This window comes from Austrofundulus limnaeus, unplaced genomic scaffold (assembly GCF_001266775.1).
Source record: "Austrofundulus limnaeus strain Quisiro unplaced genomic scaffold, Austrofundulus_limnaeus-1.0 Scaffold110, whole genome shotgun sequence".
NCBI lineage: Eukaryota > Metazoa > Chordata > Actinopteri > Cyprinodontiformes > Rivulidae > Austrofundulus > Austrofundulus limnaeus.
Genome location: NW_013952512.1, coordinates 544,921 through 568,177, shown reverse-complemented (window position 1 = coordinate 568,177; position 23,257 = coordinate 544,921). Strand labels below are relative to the sequence as shown.

The window sequence follows — 23,257 nt, the reverse complement described above, 5'->3', positions numbered from 1 at the left end:
CAAGCACAAACCCCTGTCTGTGGCCCCAGTTAGCAAAGGACACTAGGCCCAATCACTAATCAATGACTGACAAATAAAGAGAATTAGCCCAAATTAGGAAGAAAAGAGAACAAACAACCTCTTGTTCAGGGGTCAATATGCTTCTGTCTGATGCTTGATTTCTGACAACTGGTGGACTTGTGCACTTTTGTTGTAAGAAAGTCATTGTGTTTGCATGGGTGTGTATGTGCGCACACACACACACACACACACACACACATGGCTCAGCCAGAGACTTTCAAGTGCAATTTTTTTTTACTGATAAGTTAGTTTCTAACCACCCCTGCCTTTTTGCCCATGGATTCTTAAGGGTACAGCTCATTCAATTTCCCCCAGGACTCTCAAGTAGTAGCAGTGGTGGAACAAATACAAGACAAACTGAGCAAGGACTTGGAACCTCCATTGTTTTTCTTTCATCCCATGTTAAATTTAGTTCTTGCTCAAGCAAAAAGGCCTTTGTGGTACATCGGGCTTCTCTACAGCAGGAATTGTCCTATTGGCCCTCTGCACTGCTCTGGGGAAGGTCATAGTCATCAACTCAGCTCAATCACATGCACACATGCAACAACTCATTTGGCAACAAAGAGCTTAGCTCTCAGATTTATTCAGCACTGATTGGTGTGGATGTAGCTGCCAACTTTACTGCAATTAGTGATTAGACTTTTATGTAGTTCGTAAGGAAAACTTTAATAGTTAAAAACATTTGCCTGATTTCCTCTGCCCTGTAATGGATCTGCTATTGCTTGGCGCTGGGTTAAACTACTTGATCGTTGCATAGTTATGACCTATGTCATGTGAATGTGTGTGGCCCAGAGCATATAATTCCTATGGGTAAAACCCAGTCACAAACAGAGCACTCTGATTGAGGGACCATTATCTTGGCCACCACGGTGAGAGAGTTCACTCACTGGACTTCTGCATGGTTTTCAGCACAAGGGATTAGCATTTGACATCAGTCTAAACTCCAGTACTTATATTTATTCTCTTGAGTTGTGTGATGTGATGCAAGTTTAGCTTGTGCTTCCCTTTGATTGATCACCCAAGTGTCCAACTAATCTCACAATCCCCCATAAAGGTTTGAGCAGAGCAGATGTCCTCTTTGACTGGTCTTAAAATGTGTTTATTAAGACTTTCTTGCATGCTTTGATTATGAAATGAGTATTAGTAACAAATTAAATGTTAGTCAGCCACCCATTTCTCACTGCTTCTCAGATCTGGGTTGCCATGGGAGAAAGCTGAGGAAAAAATAACACCAAAGTCATTGCTTTCTGTCATTTTCTGGGTACAAATTTTGTTTTTTTTTGTGGTGCTTTAATTATTTTCATGTATCCTTCTTCCTTCAGGATCTCGTCTGCGCCAGGAGGACTCTCCGCCTCGAATTGTGGAGCACCCCTCTGACCTGATTGTATCCAAAGGGGAGCCTGCCACTCTCAACTGTAAAGCAGAGGGGCGGCCAACCCCGACGGTGGAGTGGTACAAGGATGGAGAGAGGGTGGAAACCGACAAAGACGATCCGCGTTCTCACCGCATGCTGCTTCCCACTGGCTCGCTTTTCTTCCTGCGTATTGTTCATGGACGACGGAGCAAACCGGACGAGGGGGCCTATGTCTGTGTAGCCCGGAACTACCTGGGAGAAGCTGTCAGCCGTAACGCATCTTTGGAAGTAGCATGTAAGTCAAGATTCTCTCACTTATTCCTTGTTTTGCTCACCTTTTGCTTTTATGTGAAAATCATTTTGCTCTTAGAATAAATTAAGCAATTGGCTCGACAATGACAAGTCTGAGTCTTGCTGCTGTTGAAATACTGTGCTCAACTAATTATTGCAATTTTTTGTAAACGTCATAAAATACTTATAAAATATAACTACAAAATGATTTCTTGAGGTTCTGAAAGTACTTTTGGTGGGGTAATGAGTTGCTGAATGAGTTTGTCAGACATGAACTTGATGCATTGGATACTTTCATTTTGCTCGGGGGAGTTGTTTTAAGTTGTCTGCAGACCTTTGAGTTGGACATAAAGCTGCTGTCAGTCTATGAGAGGGACATGATGGCATGGCAGACACGGGTTCTTCACAGGCTGAGTGGGGGTAGTATGACAAGCATGGCTCCTGATGGACATTTAGCTCAAGCTGTCTGGACTGTGCTGGTGACAGGCAGAACCTGAGCTGTGGATCAAATTACCTTTGAAGATGAGCCTGACACGCCCAGGAGGCTCAGTCTGGGGTTCCCATGCAACCTCTCCCAGGCATCTCAAACTGCCCATAATGTGAAGTGGAAAGTCTCTCTGGCTTTTTGTTGACTTTACTAGTGATTTATGCAACATCACAGTCCTGTGTGATTTAGAGATGTGCATTAAGACAGATTAATTTTAATGCTTGATGCATTACAAACAGATTTTCAAGATCTCATATTATGAAAGCAACTTAAATCTTAGCTTGTCTGTTAAATCTACCATCACTTAGCATAAAGCTGAGCTTGGCTCTACTTTCAACAGACAAACCAGTTGCTATTTTGTCATATGCCTTTATTTTGAAAAAAAAAAAAACAGAAATTACTTGTTTTTTATTTGTGTTTTTGTGGATGCACTGTGAAGGTGATAACAACAGCAGTGGGTTTCACCATTTGTGATCCTGGGAAATGGAAATGGACAGCATTAGTTATTGCTTCTGATCTGGTGTGCTGCACTCCCAAGGGCCTTCCAGCAACCTCCAGGTGCTAACTGTTGACAGCAGCTTGATCTATTGATTGCTGTCAGATGTCTCTCCCTGTTGAAATGAAAATTCATGAAAAAAGTGATAAAGTGACCCGAGATTATTTTTTATTTTTCTCCCTCTTGGATTCTTGAAATTTCTTTTCAGTGTTCTCGCCTTCTCATGTAACATAGGCTGAGTAGCTGGAGGTGTTGAATGGAATATTTCCTTCTTAAATGGCTTAGAGGTGAGAGGTCAGAAGGAAGAGAAGGGTTTCAAGAAGTGGGAACACACATTTAAAGAGTATATTAATAAACTCAAGGTTGTAGAAAGATATTTGAAGTAAATACTTAGCAAAGGTGTAGATTCATTTTTACAAAAAAAAAAAAGTCACGAAGACAAAATATTGGGCCGTATGCAAGAACAGGTTCGTATTCTTATCCTAAATTTCTCTTACTTTTGTTCATACGAAGGGTGTAGCAAAAGAAAAAAAGAAAAAAAGTCAGACTACCTGATGATTTTCTTTTTTCTTTATTACCACAATGGCTATTACTACACTGACAATTCTCCCACAGAGTGAGGGACACACACACCTGAGCAGACTGACAGCAACTGATTCAGAGTGAGACTTGATAATGGAGATGGGTTTTATGCGTGTACCCATTTCCCACTGACAGAAGTCTGTTGACTTTTTGTCTTGTATTTTTGGTTATTTACAGTTATTTGAACAACTGAAAGCATCATGTTGCTCTGTGACAATATGTTTCATCATAAACTACATTAAAGTGCTGCTTGAAAGAATGCTGTTGAAATTTGAGTCCAAAACGACAAATGGGACTTTAAAACCCAGACACCTTATTGTTTAAAGAAACAATTGTTTTCTCCCAGATGTCAACTTGTATGTCCATCATTGCTGTTTGGAACTCAATCCCCATGACAACTGCAGAAGCAGTGGGTTAATTTGTTCTTTTCTATTAAACTTTGTTCTTTTTAAGCCTGAAAGTGCTGTCTGTTAATTAATTACAATCTAGCATTGTAATGAAATAGTGTTAAAGGAGAACTATTTGACATAAAAGATCTGAGCATGAGCAGATTTTAGCCTTCAGCGGCACACCACAGAGATTTAAGAAGATGGGGTGAAAGAAAAAGCATTGAAATATTAAGGCAGTATATTATTTCAAGGCATTAGTGACTTGTTGCAATTTTAATGGGTGGTAATCCAAAGGATATTGAGGAGAAAAGCAATGAAGTTGATATTCAGGATTGGTGTGTGAAACAGTCCAATGTCTGGCCAAGGGCAACAAAGTAGCCATAATTGCTGGAGTTCTCATGAAACACAGCTCCACTGCTGTTCTGCTATCACGCTGTTTCACTTTTCACTCTCCCTCTTGAATATGCAAATGAATTAGTCTTGGTCTATGGTTGGTCCTGTGATCGACTGGCAATTTGTCCAGTGTTCACTGTTCTCTTGCCCAGTGGAACATGGGAAAGCTTTCAGCCTTTTTTTTAAATCAGGTGTGGAAAATGAACGAAAGGACAAAAATGTCAACATTTTGAGGACAGACAGAAGGTGATAACCAGTTTAATTTGAAGTTTTTTTTACGACTGTTCTCATGCTTTATGACTGTTTAATTTCATGGCTCTCATTTTGTTGTTAGTTTTAGGAATGACTTGTTGTGGGCCTTAGCCTTTCAGACACATTTTAAGAGGGGCTAAAGGTCTCAACATACACCACCCCAAAGCAGAACAGTCTACGCACGGTCACGTGGTTGTTCGAAGTTCGTTTTCGCACAGACTTTTCATTGTCGTTCAAAATGTCTGAATGGCAGTTTGCATGCAGAGACCTTAAGGTAGTAAAGGAGGGGGGGGGGTACTAAATCCCACTGCATTGCGTTTTTTTTTTTTCATTGATTAGCTTTATCAGGTCCTGACATCTCTCTGATTGTAAAGCCAAAGCTAATCGCACAGACAAAAGCATTAAAATCTATATTCATGTTGAGCTAAGTTTATGATATGTCTTGCACCCCCCCCCTGCCCTTACTCAGACCACTCTTCTTATTCTGCCTCTCCACTGGCTTGAATGTATTGAACCCACCTTTGCCCCCCTCTCTTCACGAGTGGTTGAGCAGGACCCTGGTGAGATAATTGAATTGCAGTTCTAAAAAACAGATTCAACAGTGTCCACTGAGCAGAGCTGCTGAGCTGCTTGCTGGACCTCAAGCTGGGTGGCTCTCACCACTTTAGCTGAGGTGGAATGAAAAGCAAGAGACGAGGCCTCGGAGAGAAATGCTTTTGCATTATTAATGCAGACCAGATTGGACAGACTTCACTGTGTCTTTAATAGACTTAATCCTTCAACCATATCTTTTAGGTGTACACACGTTCACAAATGCATGAACTGTTTAGATTGTGTTCCATAGATCCGTGGTGCGTGTAACAAGTGTCAGTATGCAACTTTGACATCATTTTACTGCACATTAGGTGAAGATTTTTTTAAGAGTTGTTTGTTGTTCCTTGCTTTCACTAGAGAGAGAAAAAATGTTTAAAGGAAGATTTCTGCATAGATTATTCAACTCAAAACTGACCATATACAATTGTTCTGCATGTAAGTGGGTATGCCCCCTTTTTTTTCTCAGAATAAACTAGGTCAATGAGCAGGTTCATAAATCATTGTTAAGACTCCGTCAAGAATTCTTGCTGCAGCCACTGCTGCTGAATAAATTGCTTGCCCCACGAATATCTGTGTATATTTAAGTGTGACAAGGCACACCTGGGGCGACAGAATCCCAAGGAAAATGTTAATTTAGACCATCTCTTCAGGTGGATGAGTAGCACACATACACATCGCACCGGATATGATGGTAAGCTGTAGAGTGAAGTGTTACAGTTTTTAATTGGATGTCAAGTGTGATTCGGACCTTCTGATTTGTACTGTATGTGCTTGCTTCTGTATTAATGCATGTAATAATTGGTAGGGGACGCATCAGACTTGGATAAGACACAAGGTCTTGAGATACACAATTTACACTTTTGCAGCTTTGCTCAGTTTCTAACCTTTAAAAAAGCAAATGATACAAAAAGCACAAAACGAAAAAAGCAGATGTCTTAGTTTAGTTCTAAATGCCGATTGGAATGGGACTGGATGACTTTTAAAAAGGTCCTTTGATATCTAATGTACCACTTTTGCAATTAAGTGAATCATTAGGTAGCATTTGGTTCTGGTACAACAAGGTAATTAGCAGGAAAATAGAGTTGGGAGAGGTGTGAGTGGTGATGGGAGGAGGAGGAGGGTACCAAGCTGTTCCCTTTGCGTCCAGCACGAGGAAAAGCTAATAAAGAGAGAGGCCAATAGGAACAGGCCAGGTGGGGAGTGAGGCTGAGCCACACCGCAGAGCCTTTCACTAGCTCATCTGGACTCATTATTCCAGTTCAGAAATGAGACAAGCACACACAAACAACAGACAGTCATTCACTTTCAGACACATGTACACAAACACCTGCCCTCATGGTTGTGTAAACCCCGATGGGCTGAGGTTTAATCTGCGCTGAAGTCCTTGAGAAATAATGAAGGGTAATGAAGGAAGAAGCAACAATGCAGCAATTATATCACATTAATGATGCATGCCATAGTTAGGAAATAAAACAGTCTTTAAAATGGATCTCATTTTACTTTGTAAGTAATTAACTCCTTCCAATTATCAATGGGTATCCATTTGGTTATAAGGAGATGTGTAGTAAACCCAAGTATTACTGAAGTTGAGATTCATTTTAAAGAATCAAAACAATCTGATGTTGATACTGGTTGAGTTTTAAAATCTAGCTCAACATTTTTTGCCACAATCAATGCTGATAAATCCAATGGATGAGTGAACATAGCCCCTTTTCACATCTTAAAATCAAAATCTTTACATTCGAAACCAAGCTTGTTTAACCACCGTCTCCCCAGCTGTTGTATCGGCTTTTACGTTTCCTGCAAACAGTGCTGAATGTTTGAGACCCTCTGCCAGAAAACAGTGTGATAACACCATTTCTAAATTACCTCAGTAATATTTTTGATGCAATATATTCTGTGATCATATTCATTTTCATAGCTGTCCATATTGCACAACATATGTGTGCCAAAATTAGTCAAACAATGCTGCAGGTGGTCTTTAATGTGTAGAATAGAGAGCTAATGACAGCCAACAACAAATACCATGCCTTTGAATTTAATCTTAATTAATCAATTTTATGCCACACTTTAGAAGGTAATTCTTTAGATGTAATTTTTTTTACTATAAAGTCATGGACCAATCACATTTACAATGACTGATTCATCATAATAAAATGAATATAATATTAAGGAATTTGAGAATCATGATGTATTATTTTCTATGCTACACTGTAGCTCAATGAAACGATGCAAACCTCACAAAAAGATGTTTGGGTTAATCAGTGGTCTGAAAGATATACTTGCCTGATAAATTGTTAGAACAAAGACATTTCAATGTCTGTGCAGCTGGGATTTTATCATCTCTGCAAAGATCTTTATCTTTCTATTGGAATTTGCTCTGACATTCTACATGCACATTATGCATTTGGGTCATTTTTTGGCAACCATATGCTTCCAAATGCTGGTTGCTTTACCATTGTGTTACTATCTAACTTTTGCACCATACATGAAGAGACGCTTCAGCAGAATTTTATATTGGGGGAAAAAACCCCACAGATAGATAAATCATAGGACTACACTGCGGTCACTACCAGCGCTCTGACCTTTGAGTGTCTCTCCGTCACACACAACATTTCCTGAGACTGCTTTCTGTCATTGTTTTGCTGGCTTTTTTGTTCTAGTTTTGACCTCCCTGAAAGTGTCTGGGGACATAAACAGTTTATGTTGCATTTGAGTAACATTGAGAAAAAAGGAAATATTGAGGAGCTAAACCTCACTAAAATTATAAAATGTAAGAGAGAAAATGTAGGAAGAACATTCACGAGGTTTGCATAAATGTGGAGTACTTAATAAAACTCAAGTTTAGAATAATCTGCATGTTTTTCATTCCTCACCCTAATACTTAAACCACTCTGTCACTTTTTAAGTATTCAAACCACAATAAACAAGGATGTGTTGCCCAGTTATGGGTGCCATTGCCCGTCAGCAGACGAGTGAGCTGTCAAGCCAAGAATGCTGAACCAGCCTCTTCTCACGTCTATTAGTGCCCAGCAAGATGAAGCACCCGTCTCTCTGGGTTTTGTTGTGTTTCTTTTATACACCCTACTCTCGCTCTTTTCCACTCTCCCTCTTTCTCTCTTCACAGTGACATTTTTATTGATGGCCTCTCCTCTTTGACAATGCCGCTCTATTGCTTTGTCTCTTCAGTCTGCCTGTGTTTTGCCTCTTTTTGCCTCATTTTCCTTGCCCTGTCTACATCGGTGCGTCTCATCAGGTATGCTACAGTGTAGATGTTTTCTCTGCAGTAAAGAAAAATAAATATGTATGTATTTATAATGGGTTTATGAATTGTACACGTTTGGCCCTGTTGCTGTGAAAAGTCACCCTCATCACGCAAGTGCATTTTACAAAAATAAGCACTTTTTTGTTGATTCTTTTTATTATTTATACATTCAGTAATGTGGATGAAGCTGCATAAATTATTGAATACTGTACTTGTCATTGACTAGCTATAGAAAAGGAGCAAAGCTTTTGGCTTCATGGGTTGATTGAAATTTGATTTCAGATTTAGTAATGACTTACACATATGATAGAAATTTAATAAAATATTTTTGCATTTTAAGTAAAATAATTTATTTTGGGGGTTGTCAGCTATCTTCCAGAGTGTTCCAATTTTCATTCGGTTTAGTTCTTCATCCAGTGTTGATAGTCTAATATGGAGTTTCCAGCTGTCTCTTTTGGATTGTTGCGCATGATGCCACCTTAACATTTGACAAACGGGCGAAGGGACAAGCGAGCTGTAATAATATTAATCAAAAATGTGACCCTGAGTTAAATCCCTGTAGATAGCTCCAAACTGAGGGTGGCTTGCATGGAGTCCAGCCAGGATTAGCTCCTCTGACCCTTAAAGGACCCTTTGCCCTCTCTTATCCACTCCACATCTTTGTCATACCATAATTCCTTAACCTAGTGGTCCCCTCCAATGAGTGTCTCCCTGTTGTGACTGACCTCCCCCACCCACCGTCCCCTCTCTCTCTGGTCCTCTGAGACTGCCAGAGATGGTAATCCATCATATGGATCCAGGGAGGAGGTGACAGGGTGGAGGGCTGAAGTTCAGGCATGAGCTGATATGGGGTTTGAATCAAACGTTGCTGAAATTGATTCACACTCTGATGTGTAGTGTGCCAATGTTCCTGGTTCAAATGGCCATTATTCCCTCAGTTACTTTCTCACACACCTTTAAACACACATTTATTCGCACAACTACATGGATTTGCGCAAGATGATAAGGCGCACAATGCTGCTTGGGATCGATCCCGTGAAAGGGTCAGGACTCAGCCAAGTCCATGATTCAGCCAGTTTATTTTGGGCTACAACTGTCACACTGAGCGCCGGCTCTCTGATGGATTTGCTTCGTTGAACGCTGTTGTGCACAGATAAGTTCACTTACATTTACACAAGGACACAAACCCACTCAAAAATGCTTAAGGTAAATGCCTTTTGTGGGTGTTTTTATAGTTGTCCAAACATTAAGGACAATTCCTCCTTAACGTAGCCCTTGGGGAACATAGGAGATGCAGCATTTCAGCTTCATTAGATTCTGAACTCAACTGTGAGGGAAGGAAGAAAGCTGGGGGAAGGGAGGAAAAAACATGGAAGACAAACAGCAAACTGACCAAACGAAGCTGAGTGTTTGTTGTAAATGTCTGGGCTACAGAAATTTGTTAGACATTCCAAGAAACTGTCTTTTACTTTTATAAAGTTATTGATTGATACATTGTTGTAATGTACTTCTAATTGTTAGTAGATCTTAATCGCATTGAGTCTGAGTCCAGAACTTTAGTAATTTGGTGATCTTTCATCGGTGTAGACAGATATTGTGTTTGGCTTGGATTACGTTTGCTCTGAGAAACACCTCTTAGTGACTGGAGTCCTTAACAGCTGCAGAGTAGACTTGTAACCTAATCATATAGTCTCTGCTGTTTCCATCCCTTTCCTCCTTCACCCCCCCCCCCCTCTTTCTCTCTCTCTCTTCCGCTGCGTTTTCTCCTTCTCCTTTTCCACTCCCTTCCTCTATCATTTCCCTTCCTGCTGTTTGAAAGTGATACTCAATATATTTTGGTCTCTTTTTAAAATGAGCAGAGGTAAGATCAAATGAGAGCATTTTCTAAGACAGCTGTGATTCCATCCCACTTTACAGCTTGATCTTTGCTTGACTGCTGCTGAGTCCAGTGGGCACGGAAACAGAAAAGGTTGTGTCCATGTTTCGACTTGAGGGTGACCTTGTGTGTTTTGCGTGCACAGTGATTGTTTCAATGTTTATGTGATGTGGGTCCTAACAGCTTCCTTTGTAGACTGTTTTGGTGCCACTCATAGATTTGTTTGAGGTGTTCATTTACCTTTGCACCGAAACAGATGCACTTTCCACTCCACTTGAAATAAATCTGAAAGGTTCACTTCCTGGGACTGGAATAATCTAAGGTTAGGTGGCATACATTTTTTATTCCATTAGGTCTTCCGTATACAGTTACTCACCATACAACAGTACCACTTCTTAGAATTTTATAAAAGATTGTCCACAGACTTCACAAACAAAGCTACACAACCATTTAAATTATTTTATTCAAAAAACTTCTAAACATCTTTTTAAACAACGATGGTATTTAAGGCAATGTTGTTGCCATTTTAGATGCCTATGTATATGGTATTACCATAAAATACTTCAGACCCCTATTATGAACTACCTATTTGTATGTGTTGTACAGTGTGACCAGGTGCAGTGGGATAGCATCACATGCTAAATAAAACTGGGAGCAGTGGTATGTGTGGCCACCTGCTTCTACAGCTGGGAGGATGATTAGCAGCCCGCCAGGCTGATTACAAACCAGCCGGCCAGACGGACAGACCAGGACACTGACAGACACTGCACATTGCCAGACATGAGCTTTCACATTGGTTGGCACATAGAAAACTAAACCGGCTTGCCCAGACCACTTCAGCACTAGCATGGCTAAAGGCCAGCTGAATAGAAATCAGACCCCCCCATTCAAATGCTAAGCAGAACCTTATCTCAGTGCCTCTTGCTGCTGCTCCTCATGCTTTACACTGTGCAGGGCAAAGCTATTAATGAAAACGCAGGTGCTGCCAGTGTTTATCTGGGGTTCACTGTGTGTATGTGTATGTATGACTGTGTTTAGATGGGCCTGTTCTCTATAAATTTCATTTAGTTGCTGCATTGATACAGAGGAAAGTAAAGTTCTTAAAACGTATCTGGAATAAAATTATCAGAAACATCTTTTTTTAATATTATCGTTTTCTGTCTGTTTTCAATAAATCCCCTTGATATATTTGTCTTAACTGAGTAATTCCAAACACAAGTGTACACACCACCCAGTGAGGCAGAAATGAAGGCAGTGAATCATCTTAAGTGTTGCTGTAATTGCAGGGATTTGTCTTGGATCCACCAAGATCTTTATATTCCACAGGAAATGAAATCTAATGACACTAAGTGATCACCAAGGGGTGTGTGTCTTACTGATGAGTGCGCTCATTTGACTCCACCGATCTTTAAAAGCCATTAATGTTCTCCTGTTTCATGCAAAAATTAAGCCCCCCACACACGAAGACACAAAGACACAGTGGCACATATAGTGGATGATTAAAGCCCCCCATACACAAGGCAAGATTTATGAAGGCCCTCATGAACTTGTCCCAACATGCCTGCATCCCTACACTGTAACAGACACCAAACTCCTTTATGTCATCCAATTGGCATTGGGGCACATTTGCCCATTTGTGTAAAGGGAAAAGAAAAATAACCCCAAGACACTAAGTTGCAATGTGAATGGGGAGAAAACTAAAAATCCCAAATAAACCATGAATAAATGGTGAGTTCTAAAACTGCACCTGGGTTTGAAAGCTCCATGTGGCAACAAATGCATAGACAGCAACTTTGACACATAAAATTAAAGCTATTGTTTTGTCTGCTTTTATTGTGCTAGACAATTCAATCCAAAATATTCTGAGTGGGGTACATCTGTAATTATGATTGTGAGTCATTTGTTTAATTACCTGTTTTGTTTCGGTAATTCACATTTTATCACTCCCTTACAAGCTTGTGATTCAATAAAAAACATACTGAACTAAAATAAGCTTTATTTTTCAAACATTGTTAAAAAATATTACCAACCTGTTGTTTTTATAATCTCCTGACAACTGAATGTAATATTGACTTGTAAACTTGACATATGCATAGATAATTATTCTCATCAGATTTTGACTCTAAGCAGAATGGAGCTGTTCATATAATTTAGCTCCTTTCAGGGTTTGATGGGTAACTTGTAGTTTTTGGTCCTAATAGGCTGACCTTTGGCCAGTTCCCATTGATTGACCATCATCTGACCCCCACAGCTTGGAAACAGAGCTGCATACAGGTCCATTTGGCATTCTGGATACTATCACTAGCATAGGCTGCTAATGGAGTTATGCCAGCATCATTGAAAGATGCATGAAGGTAGAAATAGCATGGGAAGGCAGGGTTATTCCTGTGTCAGAGGAAGGAGAGCACCGATAATTTAATTACAGACTAAGGGATATGAGCATCTGTCAGTTCATTCATTCTTATAGTGCTCCCATTTTGGCATTATTGGTATAATTTTAAAAACAGATTCCTGTCAGATTCACTTTATTGAGCTGTTTATTCAGCTCAAATACTTACAATTAAATGTGTATCCTGTATTTCACAATTTTACTCACAAAACATTTTCCACCATGATAGTTTGAGTGATAGTATAAAACTTAACACATACACTCATATTTGCTTACTGGTGCATCACACTTTTGATTTCTCTCAACATTAGCTCCTCAGCACACTTTTTATGTTATTTTTTCCTCTCTCTGTTGATTCAGTACAGCAGAATCTCAGTCTGTCAAAAGCGGTTCGTCTCTAATGCAGGAGAAGGTAATGAAATAAAGAGAAAAAAAGGTATTAATTTCATTTTCAAACCACTTCACAGTGTTAAGTTGGAACTGATTGACAAGTACATCAAACCTTGAAATTTTATCCACACAACAGTTGTCCACCTCTTGTGGCAAGAGCGTCTCACCTTTCTCCCCTTTGTCTGTGTCAGCAGCACTACTGACATTATTTTCTCTTCGTCTGCTTCCTTTCTCACACAGAACAGGGGGATGGTTAGCTGAAAAACCTGGCATCATTAAGTGTTTTGAGTGGCAGACGCTAGACGTGTTGATGGCTGTCGTGTCCCACGCCACCCTGTTGGGTGTCCCTCAACCCCCATCACTTCTCACTGTCATCTCTCATCTTTGCGTTACTTGCCCAAAAAGTCACCCACAGATTGTACACTTGATGCTCATTGAAGCATGAATACTAGAATCCCCCAGGGGGATATATATCCAATTTCAGCATTATGGGTGTGCCACATTTGTGATCCAGTTTTTGTTAAAGGTATCCGTATCTATATACACTGATGTGTACCTGCCTGTACTACTTTGTAACTGTGATTGTTTGTGTTGTGACTCAGGCTCTTTGCAAGTGGTCTACAACACAGTGTCAAGAGTTTTTTTGTTGTTATCACCAACGTGGCACGTGCTGCTGAGTTCCTTGTGGCGTGACGCCCTTTCTCATTAATCATAGGCCTCACACTGCCTGGAGCCCAGACGACCCACAACCTGCTGGCCTGCTACTTCCCCCATGAGCATTGGGAAGGCTACACTATTAGGAGCTCACAGGAAGAAGGCAATGCAGCGATGACAGCTGCTGGTGGTCATTTGAACCAGTCTTCCTGTTCGGTTCAAACCCCTCACTTCTTGTAGCTGTGGTTTTGGCTTCCGCTTGTCTTGGGTTCACAGGTTTTGAAGCGTTGGGGCAAAGGTCAGTAGATTTGCCAGGTTGTCACAGCAACTCTCAACAACATCAGCTGTCAAGGGAGTTGGCCAACCATGGCGGCAGCAGGCAGAGAGCACTGCTTATCCACCCACTTCCTTCTGGAGAGCAGGGGAAGCAGGGCACATGGGATGAGGGGGGGGGGTGCATCTTTTGTGGTGGATACTCTCTCACACTTCCTCGGTTTTGGTTTGTGTCTGAACTGATGGGGGATGTGGTAAGGGGTTATTTTTGCTTTTGTACGCCAATTGTTAAGAGCTTGTTGGGGTCCAAGTCAGCCTTGTATTGTGGGGTGCAGGGGCTCAGAGCAGTGCTTTGGTCTAGTTGTGTCATGACTATGTAGCTCAGCTGTCACTTGTCTCTAATTGGCTTAACTCAGCCCACGAGAGCTCAAAGCTCACTGACCCACCCATTTTTCTCTCTTTCCAGCTTCTCTTCTGCCCTTTATATATACTATACTGTGTGTACTTTTCTTAATAACATGGACAGTTCTATTTGTGTTGTAGAATAATCCATAGGAATAAATCTTGTTTCAGAAGGCATCTAATTTTCTTTACTGCATGTATGCTTCAAACTGAAACACAGGCCTCGATAGGAGCAGGCTTTGAGAGTGATGATGATGGCTGCAGAGGGCAGCTTGATTTAAACCTGATTGGAGACCTGATTGATTTGGACCCTGAGGTCATCATAGGGTCAATACATGGACTTGATGACAGCATGATAATATGGTCTATCTTTGGGGAACAACCTGTCCTACCGTGTTCACGTGCCATAATGCCACATATCTGTTTCAACAATTTGTTTCAGCCTTTTTAACCAGACTGCAGCCTTGTGCCTTATTTACCAAAATGATAGTCAGTCATTCTAAAATCTGACAAACAGGGTGTCTTTTTTATTTAGACAGTGAAGAATTTATGATATATACGAGAGTTCAAGGGATGACCCTCCAGTGTGTGTCCCTGATTATATTCTAATTGGATGGGGTGACCTTTCTTCACTGTAATTTTGAAGCGTCCCATGTCCTTGGGGGTGGAAACAAATTAAAAAGCAGTAGGGGTGAGCTGATGGATGGATGTGTGCTGTGGGTAGTGATGGTGGACAGACAGCGGTAGGTAGGGCAGTCAAGTATGAGCCCTTAGCTGTTGAAGGAGGGCATACAGATTGATGCATGGTAGGTAGCTAAATCAGCTCTGTTCGATTGTTAGCTTCTGGCCCTGTAATACCTCCATATTTAAAGTATATTACCTGAATCATGATGGAAGCTGAATGCTTGAAGTATGTATTCATTGAGAGTTTGTCATCTTATTCTTTTAATGCCAAAACATAATTGTTTTACGTTGTAATGAAATTTGCACTGTGCAACATTATAAATGGTATACTAAAAGTACTACATACAGATCTCTTTACTTTAAGAGTCAGGAGACATCTGTGTGCAGTACAACAAATATAGTTATGCTAATACAACAAGGTAGCCTTTATTTTCGTAGATACAAATATTACCCCTTTTAAAAAATGCACTGATTAATAGGCTGACGACTGGATTTATTTTGCATTCGTACATACTGTACGTGTGTGAGAGCCCAACATGTATTTTGTCCTTGTGACATTTGCCTTCCCATTTTTGATACCGAAATCGAGTGAAGTGTGGTGAATTAATCTCTTTTGGTGCACTGACTGGTAGATCCTATTTTAACAGTGTATAAAACCAGAACTAATTCCTGCATATTTATTTGACTTGGTCTAGGAAAGCAACCTCACTTAAAATTCAAGAGGGCACCAACAGGGATAGACTTGAAATAGTATCAAAACAGTTTCATGCGGCTTTCAGAATATCGTGAGCCGTAAAAGAGTGGACCCACAAAAAGATCAGTTATTTTTTTGAAGTATGTATGCATCAATATTTTTCATGTTAGTTTGCTTCTTTTAGCTTTTTGGTTTTGTTATTATTATTTTATATAATTAAGCCCCCCCACAAGCTATTTGAAAAGCTGTGGTTAAAATGTTTGTAAAATTATACTTATTCAGTTTTAAAGCTTAGTAAGAGCAATCTTAATGCAAAGTGTTTGTGTCAGTGTAGTATAAATGTGTCTGTACATGTGTGCGATAATGCACTATGTCATAGATCTGTTTTGTGGTCAGATTGTCTTCTCACTGATAAGGTCACACAAACAGCCAGGTTCAGTTAAACCCTTTATCTCTGTTTTTCCTGCTTTGCATTCCACTTGGACTGGGAAAGGTTAACAAGATAAGAGTCAGAGAAAGGAAACAAGTGTGATCCTTTTTTCTCAGCCTTCTCCAGCAGATTTGAACCCCCTTTTATTTTTGAACTGTATTCAAGAAGATTAACATTAACAATTTAAGCAAATATCCATGAAACGTGCAAAGAAGGAGCCCTGGACCCTTTGGAGAGCAGGTGTGTTTTATAGCACAGTGTTTCTCTTTTGGTTTTCAATGCACTACAGTACCACATTGTTCACATTGTGTGTGTGGGAGTGTGTGTGTTGTCAGTGGTTGAAGCTCCACCGTAGCGATGAGCCAGTCACAGCATGAGGGCTGCAGTCAACCCTGTGCCATGCGAGAGCTGCAGGGTGCAGGCTAACGAGGTGTCCAGGCAGCTGATGGCTTTGTCCTGCCATCCGTGAGTGGCGATGGCACAAAGACGGTCCTGCGGTGAGTCCTGTCTGTTCTTTTTGTCCACCTTCCTCCTCTGCCCATGACTTTGGGCTACAAAAGGAAGCAGCGCAAGAAGGCATTGTGGCATCAGGTGGACGAGGCAAGTGCCCGTGTCCTCTGCTTCCCTCAAACCCACCTGCTCTTTGTGTGTGTGTGTGAGGGGGGGGTGTTAGCTCTTGAATCTTTTAATTTTCCAAAGCAATAATAATCAACATTCCTTATCTTTCTTCTCTCCACTTTTTTATTCATACTTCCCTTTTCTGTCATGGTTTTCTCTGAGTTAATAATAGTCCAAAGACAGGCAGTTCTCTGGCATGTGTTTGCTGCCTATATTTGCTCAGCCTCCCATCTTCCGTATTTGCTCTTGTCTCTAATTTATGAACTGCACACTTGAGTGGGCCCAGTGCCTATTAAAACCAGCACACTGCCTGTGTTTGTCCTGCCCTTTCCCACTCTGCAGGAAGCTCATCTAGAGCCTTCAGTACTTAATGCCACTGCAGGAGGTGAAAAAGAAACATGGACAGATCTTTGGATCATCTGCCCACTGAAGAGGCTTGACGCTTCTTTTAAAAGGCCAAAATCATTTGTCTTTGTTGGTTTTGGTCTCTCAGGGATTGTTTGGAGATAAGAAGGCAGGGAAAGTAATACAAAAAATGAGAGGGTTTTAAGAGCAAGCACAGAAGCATTCTGTTGTTTTAGGAATGATCTTAAATATTTCTTTTGTGGGGCTATGTTATAAAAGATTTCTTTGCAAATGTACTTTGTTTCAATGTTTAAATTTAAGAAGCCGATCAAATTCAACAGCTCTGTTTGGTGTTTAGCTTCACGTACTTATGAAGAAAACTCTTACATACACATGTTTAGTTATTTTTAATTCTGAATCCTGTGATTAGCTGGACAGGATAAACATTTGGCCTTTGCATTACCTCCAAAAATATCTTTGATCCTTAACATCGTTCACATCCTTTTCTCAATGATCATAAAAGTTCTCTTTACTCTCTAATTCATCACCATCAGCTGAATAGTCACGCAGAAACCCGAGATGCTTCATGTCCCGTGGAGCTCACACCAAATTTGACAAACAATTCACACCTTCAGCATCAACAAGCGCTACTAACTGAACAGTATTTCTGCTGTATTTTATGTGTGAATACCACTTGCTGAGCTCAACTGTTCAACCACATCTGTCCATATTGTTGAAGTAATCGGATTGAAAACGGAGGAACACGGGGGCAGATAACCAAGAGAGAGGGACAGAAATCACAGAAAGGTTACGATGGAATCCCAAAGGACTACAAATCCCTTCTCTGAAATCTCATTGTTTGGAAACCATGAAACCAGATTCCTGTAACAAGTCTCTGATCAGTGGAGTGTCTGCCCAAAGGACTCAATTAGACCAGAACAGACCCTTTCTGACCAGGCCTTTATTTAGCCTCCTTGCTGCTCCCAGCATGCTGCTACCTTTGCAGAGGAGCTTTTTAACACCCCAGACTGGGAGCCTGGCCATGTGGCTCACTGAGCAATCGCATCGCTTGGCCGTTTCCTCTCTCATTACACCGACATCACGAGTCGACAGGTGAATGCGTGCATTTATGCGTTTGTGTGTTGCTACACTCCGAACCTGTGGCACACTCTTTAACTTAGCTTTTTAATTGCCAGCACAAGTATAGTAAACATGTATTAAAAGCACTTACTGTAAATAACAGTTACTGAAACATCCCTGCAGTTAGAGATAGTGATCCAGAATTTTAATTTCAGTCATTTCATCCTGCTTCTCTTATGGTTAGAGTGAATTATGATAATTTCTTGATTATGGTCTTGCTCCTGCCTGTGAGGACACCACTTGTCTGAGCGCAGCAGAAGATGGCAAAGGGGAGCATGTGCACTGGATGTGCAGTGTTAAACACTTACCTCTGAGAGAGGCCCTAAATAGACCCTGCACTTATTGCTGTGTTTGTCTTTCACTTCCCCTGCTGGTACTAAAGCCCATGTAGGCAATGATGCAAGAATGTTTCTTTCTTTCACATCAGCATTTGCGGCAATTACTGCCTTAATACTTTGCTCATCAAACGACTCCTATAAGATGCATCTGGTGTTAAAGGTTGAAATGAAAGTGGTATACAAAAGACCAAATGAATTAATGGGTACATGAATTAATATATGTATGATAATGAATGTGAGCAAGCGTGACACAAAGAAACATCAGCTGTTGGGTCAGCAGTGTTCCTTTCGCTCAGCTTCCATCCTCTGCAAACACAAAGCCGCATCACAAATTCAGTCAATCAGTGATTCAGATAATACAAGCTGGATAAGCCACATTGCTTTCATCACACGAAAGTCAATTAGAGATTCATTTAAAAAGCAAAATTAGTTATAGATTTAATAGGTGACCCAGGCTGTGGCAGACTGGGCACAGTCTGGAAAACGTTGGCTGAAGGTCCATGGGGAAATGAATGCAACATCACCAAAGCCCACTTGTAATGACTTCTGTTGAGTCTTGATAATGTCTACTAATTAGTTAATCAAAGACAATGGTCCTCTACACACACCTCCCACCTTAGCAGCTTCTGTCTGCTTCACTGAACAACAGCTCGGAGTGTAAAGCCATGAAATCCCCATTCACTTTCATCACTGGCGGACACACCTGGTTGGGCTTGGTGTATGCCTGCAGCAAGATGTACAACACATTAATTTTCTAAATACATGTAAATGGATGCATGGGCTAAGAAATTAGGCGATATTTTTAATGTTATAAATCATGTAAGAGGGTAATGAAATATTACATGCGTAATACTCCGATGTGCAGTGTCAGTGCCGGTCAGGGGGTCGATATAAAGACCCCCTGAGCTGGGCAGACTGGGAAAACAGAGCATTGACAAAGTGTCTCAGCACCCCTCGGAGCAGCGTTCACAGGGTGAGTAATACTCTGTTTTCACCATAATCAATTAGTGAGCCTTCATTAGCTCGGCCATTCATTATGTTGGCGTGTCACAGAACAGGACATGGTGCTGTGGTTGCCCCTGGGAAGGGCGTGTCCGTGGACGCAAAAGCACGACAAGGCTCTTACAATTACTTTTGCGTCTAAAAAGATTACAGCCATTGCTCTGCTGCAAACCCAGGCACGAGTCGACCATGGCCACGTTAGCAAATTTTGATTACGTGGAAAGCAAACTAAACATTACTCATTTCAGCTGAGTAATTAAATTTTCATTACCTTATATTGGTGAAACTTTGTGCTCATTTATTATTATTGTAATTAACATTTCATTCCAGCATGACTGTTTATTATCCCCGCAGTACATATTTGGGCAAACTGCAAATCACACGCTGTTTTTGCATAAGCTTTTTAGTTCAGTATTACAACGTTACATGTCCTAAACACATCCTCATTATGTCATTTCTCATGGCTCTTGTACATATTACAGTAGCGTGTAGGCTGTGTTAGGAATTGTTAATATAAAACAGATGTTAGATTCATTCCCTGGTGCACCAGCTCTTGTTGCTGGAGTCTGTGCGTCTTCTGAAGTAAATGCTCTCTTTTTCATGCACATTTAGGGAAATAAAACAAAAGCCTGAAAGGGAGAGCAGAAGAAATACATTTATGTATGTATTAAAAATTGTTGCCAGTGCTGTGTGCTCTACAAGGCTCTATGTTCATGTGTATGTGTAAGTGTGGGTGCAGGTTAAAGATGGCTGTGACACTGTTTGAGCCCGTTCCCCATGTCTAATGGGCTGTGCTACAGAAATATGATGAGGGGCACACAGAGATTAAAAGAGTAAGATATTGAATGGCCTTATGATGGATGAGAGCTGTTTGGAAATCAATTAAACAATAAGAAATTAATTCTGCCCGTGACATGCTCATTAGGGACCTGGTGAAAGTGAGGCAAAGGGGAGAACGAAATGCATCACCACTCAATGCATTATTCTTGAACTTGAAATCAACCTAACATAGAAGGAGCAGAAATTCAGATTTATATGTGCATTGAACATACAAATTTAGAAACGTGTCATTTGTACATTTTATGTGTATGAAAGAAAAATAGCAATACCTCTTATCCTATCTATAGGGCAGTTGTGTCTTTGTGTTGCCTACTGCAGCAAGATTTGGTTGAAAAGAAAAACAGACGAAAGTCAACTAATTACCAGAGCAGCCCATATCAAGACGCCACTAAGGGCTGCAGATACAGGGGCCAGCAGATGTGAGTAACAGCTGCCATGCTGTGTGGCAACCTTTCTAATGCTGTCAGCATCTATTTGCCCTGTGCATGAGTAAATAGCATGTTGTCTTAATTCATTTGCTTTCGCTCGCAACAGCCAAAGCGTAATGGACTCTAATATTAAACACGATCCCGTTCCAGTGTGCAATTAGTGCGGAGCTCCACCTATTAACACTTACATATTAATGATGTCTCCTAGGATTTGCTCAGTGCTGATTTTGAGGCTTGTCATTGTGAGACTGGGACACATGACTTGGCAGGCACCAACAGTTTGGGACCCATCACTCTGCCTGCCAGCGGTGGTGCGATGGAACTTCTGTAGTCCTGCTGCAAAGCCAACCCCCCCTTCCTAGAGAAGAGCGTACTGATGTGCTGGCTCAGGGAGCGAGTGCACAGACAGTCAAGCAGAATCTGTTGCCAATCGGAGCCAGGCCTGCTCCATCCGTTATCTCTCTGTGTCTGCAAATGTATGTCTGTGTGGCAGGTTTCAATGTGAATGGACTACTAAGTGGAACGATGATGTGGGGGTGCAGGTGCTAAGTGGTCAAGGATGCACTTTGTGCAGATGGGGGATGTAAGGTTTGCTTGCTGAACAGATGTTTTAGGGGTCTGTGTTTGTCTTGGAGGGGGGGGGGGGGTGTGACATGGCCAGTGAAGGGCAGTCGAGGGACCGCAGAGAGGACATTTGTTGTCACGCCTGCTGTTCCAAGAATGTTTAATGTGCGGCTGGAGATTTTATGTCTGGAATGGAGCTCTGACCTCTGTTTATTGTCAAGTTGCCAACAGAGGCTCTGCAAATATTTTGCTCTCTGTAGTTTTTCTATTTACATGCTTTTAAATGATGGAGACACAAAGAAATGAGCATGGCCACTGGGTTCAACTTATACTTATATTTTTTTCTGTTTGCAAGTGAGAGGCGTTGATGAGGTACATGCATCACAGCAGTTTTTTTTCATCCCACCCTATCTGTCTCAGTGGTATGCTTTTTTTTGTGCACAACAGCAAAACCAGATTGGAGTTTTCATTAGGCACAAAAACTGTCAAAGTCTTGACAGCTTCTGGTCTGGACATATGCTCAGTTTAAGTCGATGCAAACACCAACACCAGCCTAGAAGATCTTTTATTTTCATCTCTATCATTTTGTTTCCAATATTTATTTTTTGTTTATGTGCACATTTCTGTCCTATCCACAGTTAAAGACAAACTAATGCCTGTTTGGAGATATTTCTCATATTTTGGGAGCACTTCTTTAAAATAAATGGTCAAAAGAGATTGGTCTTCAAGCATGGATCATGGCTCTGTAACGACTCTCTCATTGTGTATGGGTGTGACTGTTGGGTGTAGACCAGCTCTGAATGGGAATGAGATGAATGCTGGGTGAAAATGAATTTCTAAAGGCCATGGTGCTTCATCACAAGCCCGGCACTAGCCGTCCCACTCCTGCCTGAATAACACCAGAATTATCACTCAGAGGGAGGAGAGAGCAATGAATACCTCCAGCTACTACACCCAGGGGACTTTGGTACTCCCCTGCCCATCCCTGTCACTTTCTCATCTACACACAAATGTGATGCACACTCAGACAGGTAGCAATTGGGAGGGGGGAGGGGGGCTAATATTATGCACTAATGGTGTGGTCCATTAATCATACAATGATGAAGGCCATTTCCTTTATTTAATTGGCTGCCAGTATCTCTGAGCCTTTGTTGCATGTCATTTCAGACTCTCACTGCCAATATGGCTGTATGCGCTCCACTCTTGAAGCTAGCAAAGTGCAGAATCAGGGGCACAGCTGAGAGCTTTGTAGAAGCACAACAAACAAGTATCTTTTATAGCTGATCAGTCACTAACAGACTGTACAATAACAAAAAAATCCCTTCTTTTTTCCACATTGATTTTTAATTAAATGTGTTTTTCCTACTATTTATATTTGTTTACAATAAAAATGTCAAAATTCTGTAGCGCTTGTTTACATCTGTTTTTTAGATGACAAAGTGAAATGTTTAAACTTACCTCTGTCACAGAATAACATTAGGATGACATATGATCAATTTAAATCCAATTTTGAAACAGCCCTAAACAGGAAACCAGTCATCAAGAGTTTTTAGCAGCGCTGGAACAGCTGGTATTGGACACAAAGAACAACGTCCTCTGGTCTAGAAATGTTAAACCATCTAAGTTAATTTTCTTTCCTTTTTTGTCTTGCCATCCTAAAGGAGTTCTTTGAATCTTTGATGCAATTCCCAAGACCTAATGAATCGGTTTTTGCACATTAACAAAATAATACCATTTGTAATATGAGCGTTTAAAATTTGATGAAGCAGTAGAACAAACAAGCCAAGAATTTTTTATTAAAGTCTTTTCAATTTCAGAAAAAAATAAAACAGATGTTGCTAAGGATTTATCAATAGCAAACTGATGGAAATGCTGAAAGACAAACACAACAAAATCCATGTGTTCTTTCATCATAATCATAAAGCAAACAGAGAAGCATGCAGAACATCTGTGTAGTGTGTGTTTTCTGTGATCAATCAATATTAATAGGTAGGTTGTTTTAGTTTAGGCCATGTTATATATATATA

The 23,257-nt window shown here is 40.7% G+C and overlaps 1 protein-coding gene across 8 annotated transcripts in view; it reads left to right on the top strand.

The window, feature by feature from the left end:
• Window positions 1-23,257, top strand: part of robo2 (roundabout, axon guidance receptor, homolog 2 (Drosophila)) — a 282,117-nt gene that overhangs the window by 123,021 nt on the left and 135,839 nt on the right. For all 8 annotated transcript variants that reach the window (XM_014014119.1, XM_014014115.1, XM_014014118.1 and 5 more), the window contains exon 2: window positions 1,383-1,709. In XM_014014119.1, the coding sequence (XP_013869573.1) occupies window positions 1,383-1,709 (327 nt within the window). The remainder of the gene's footprint in view (window positions 1-1,382; window positions 1,710-23,257) is intronic.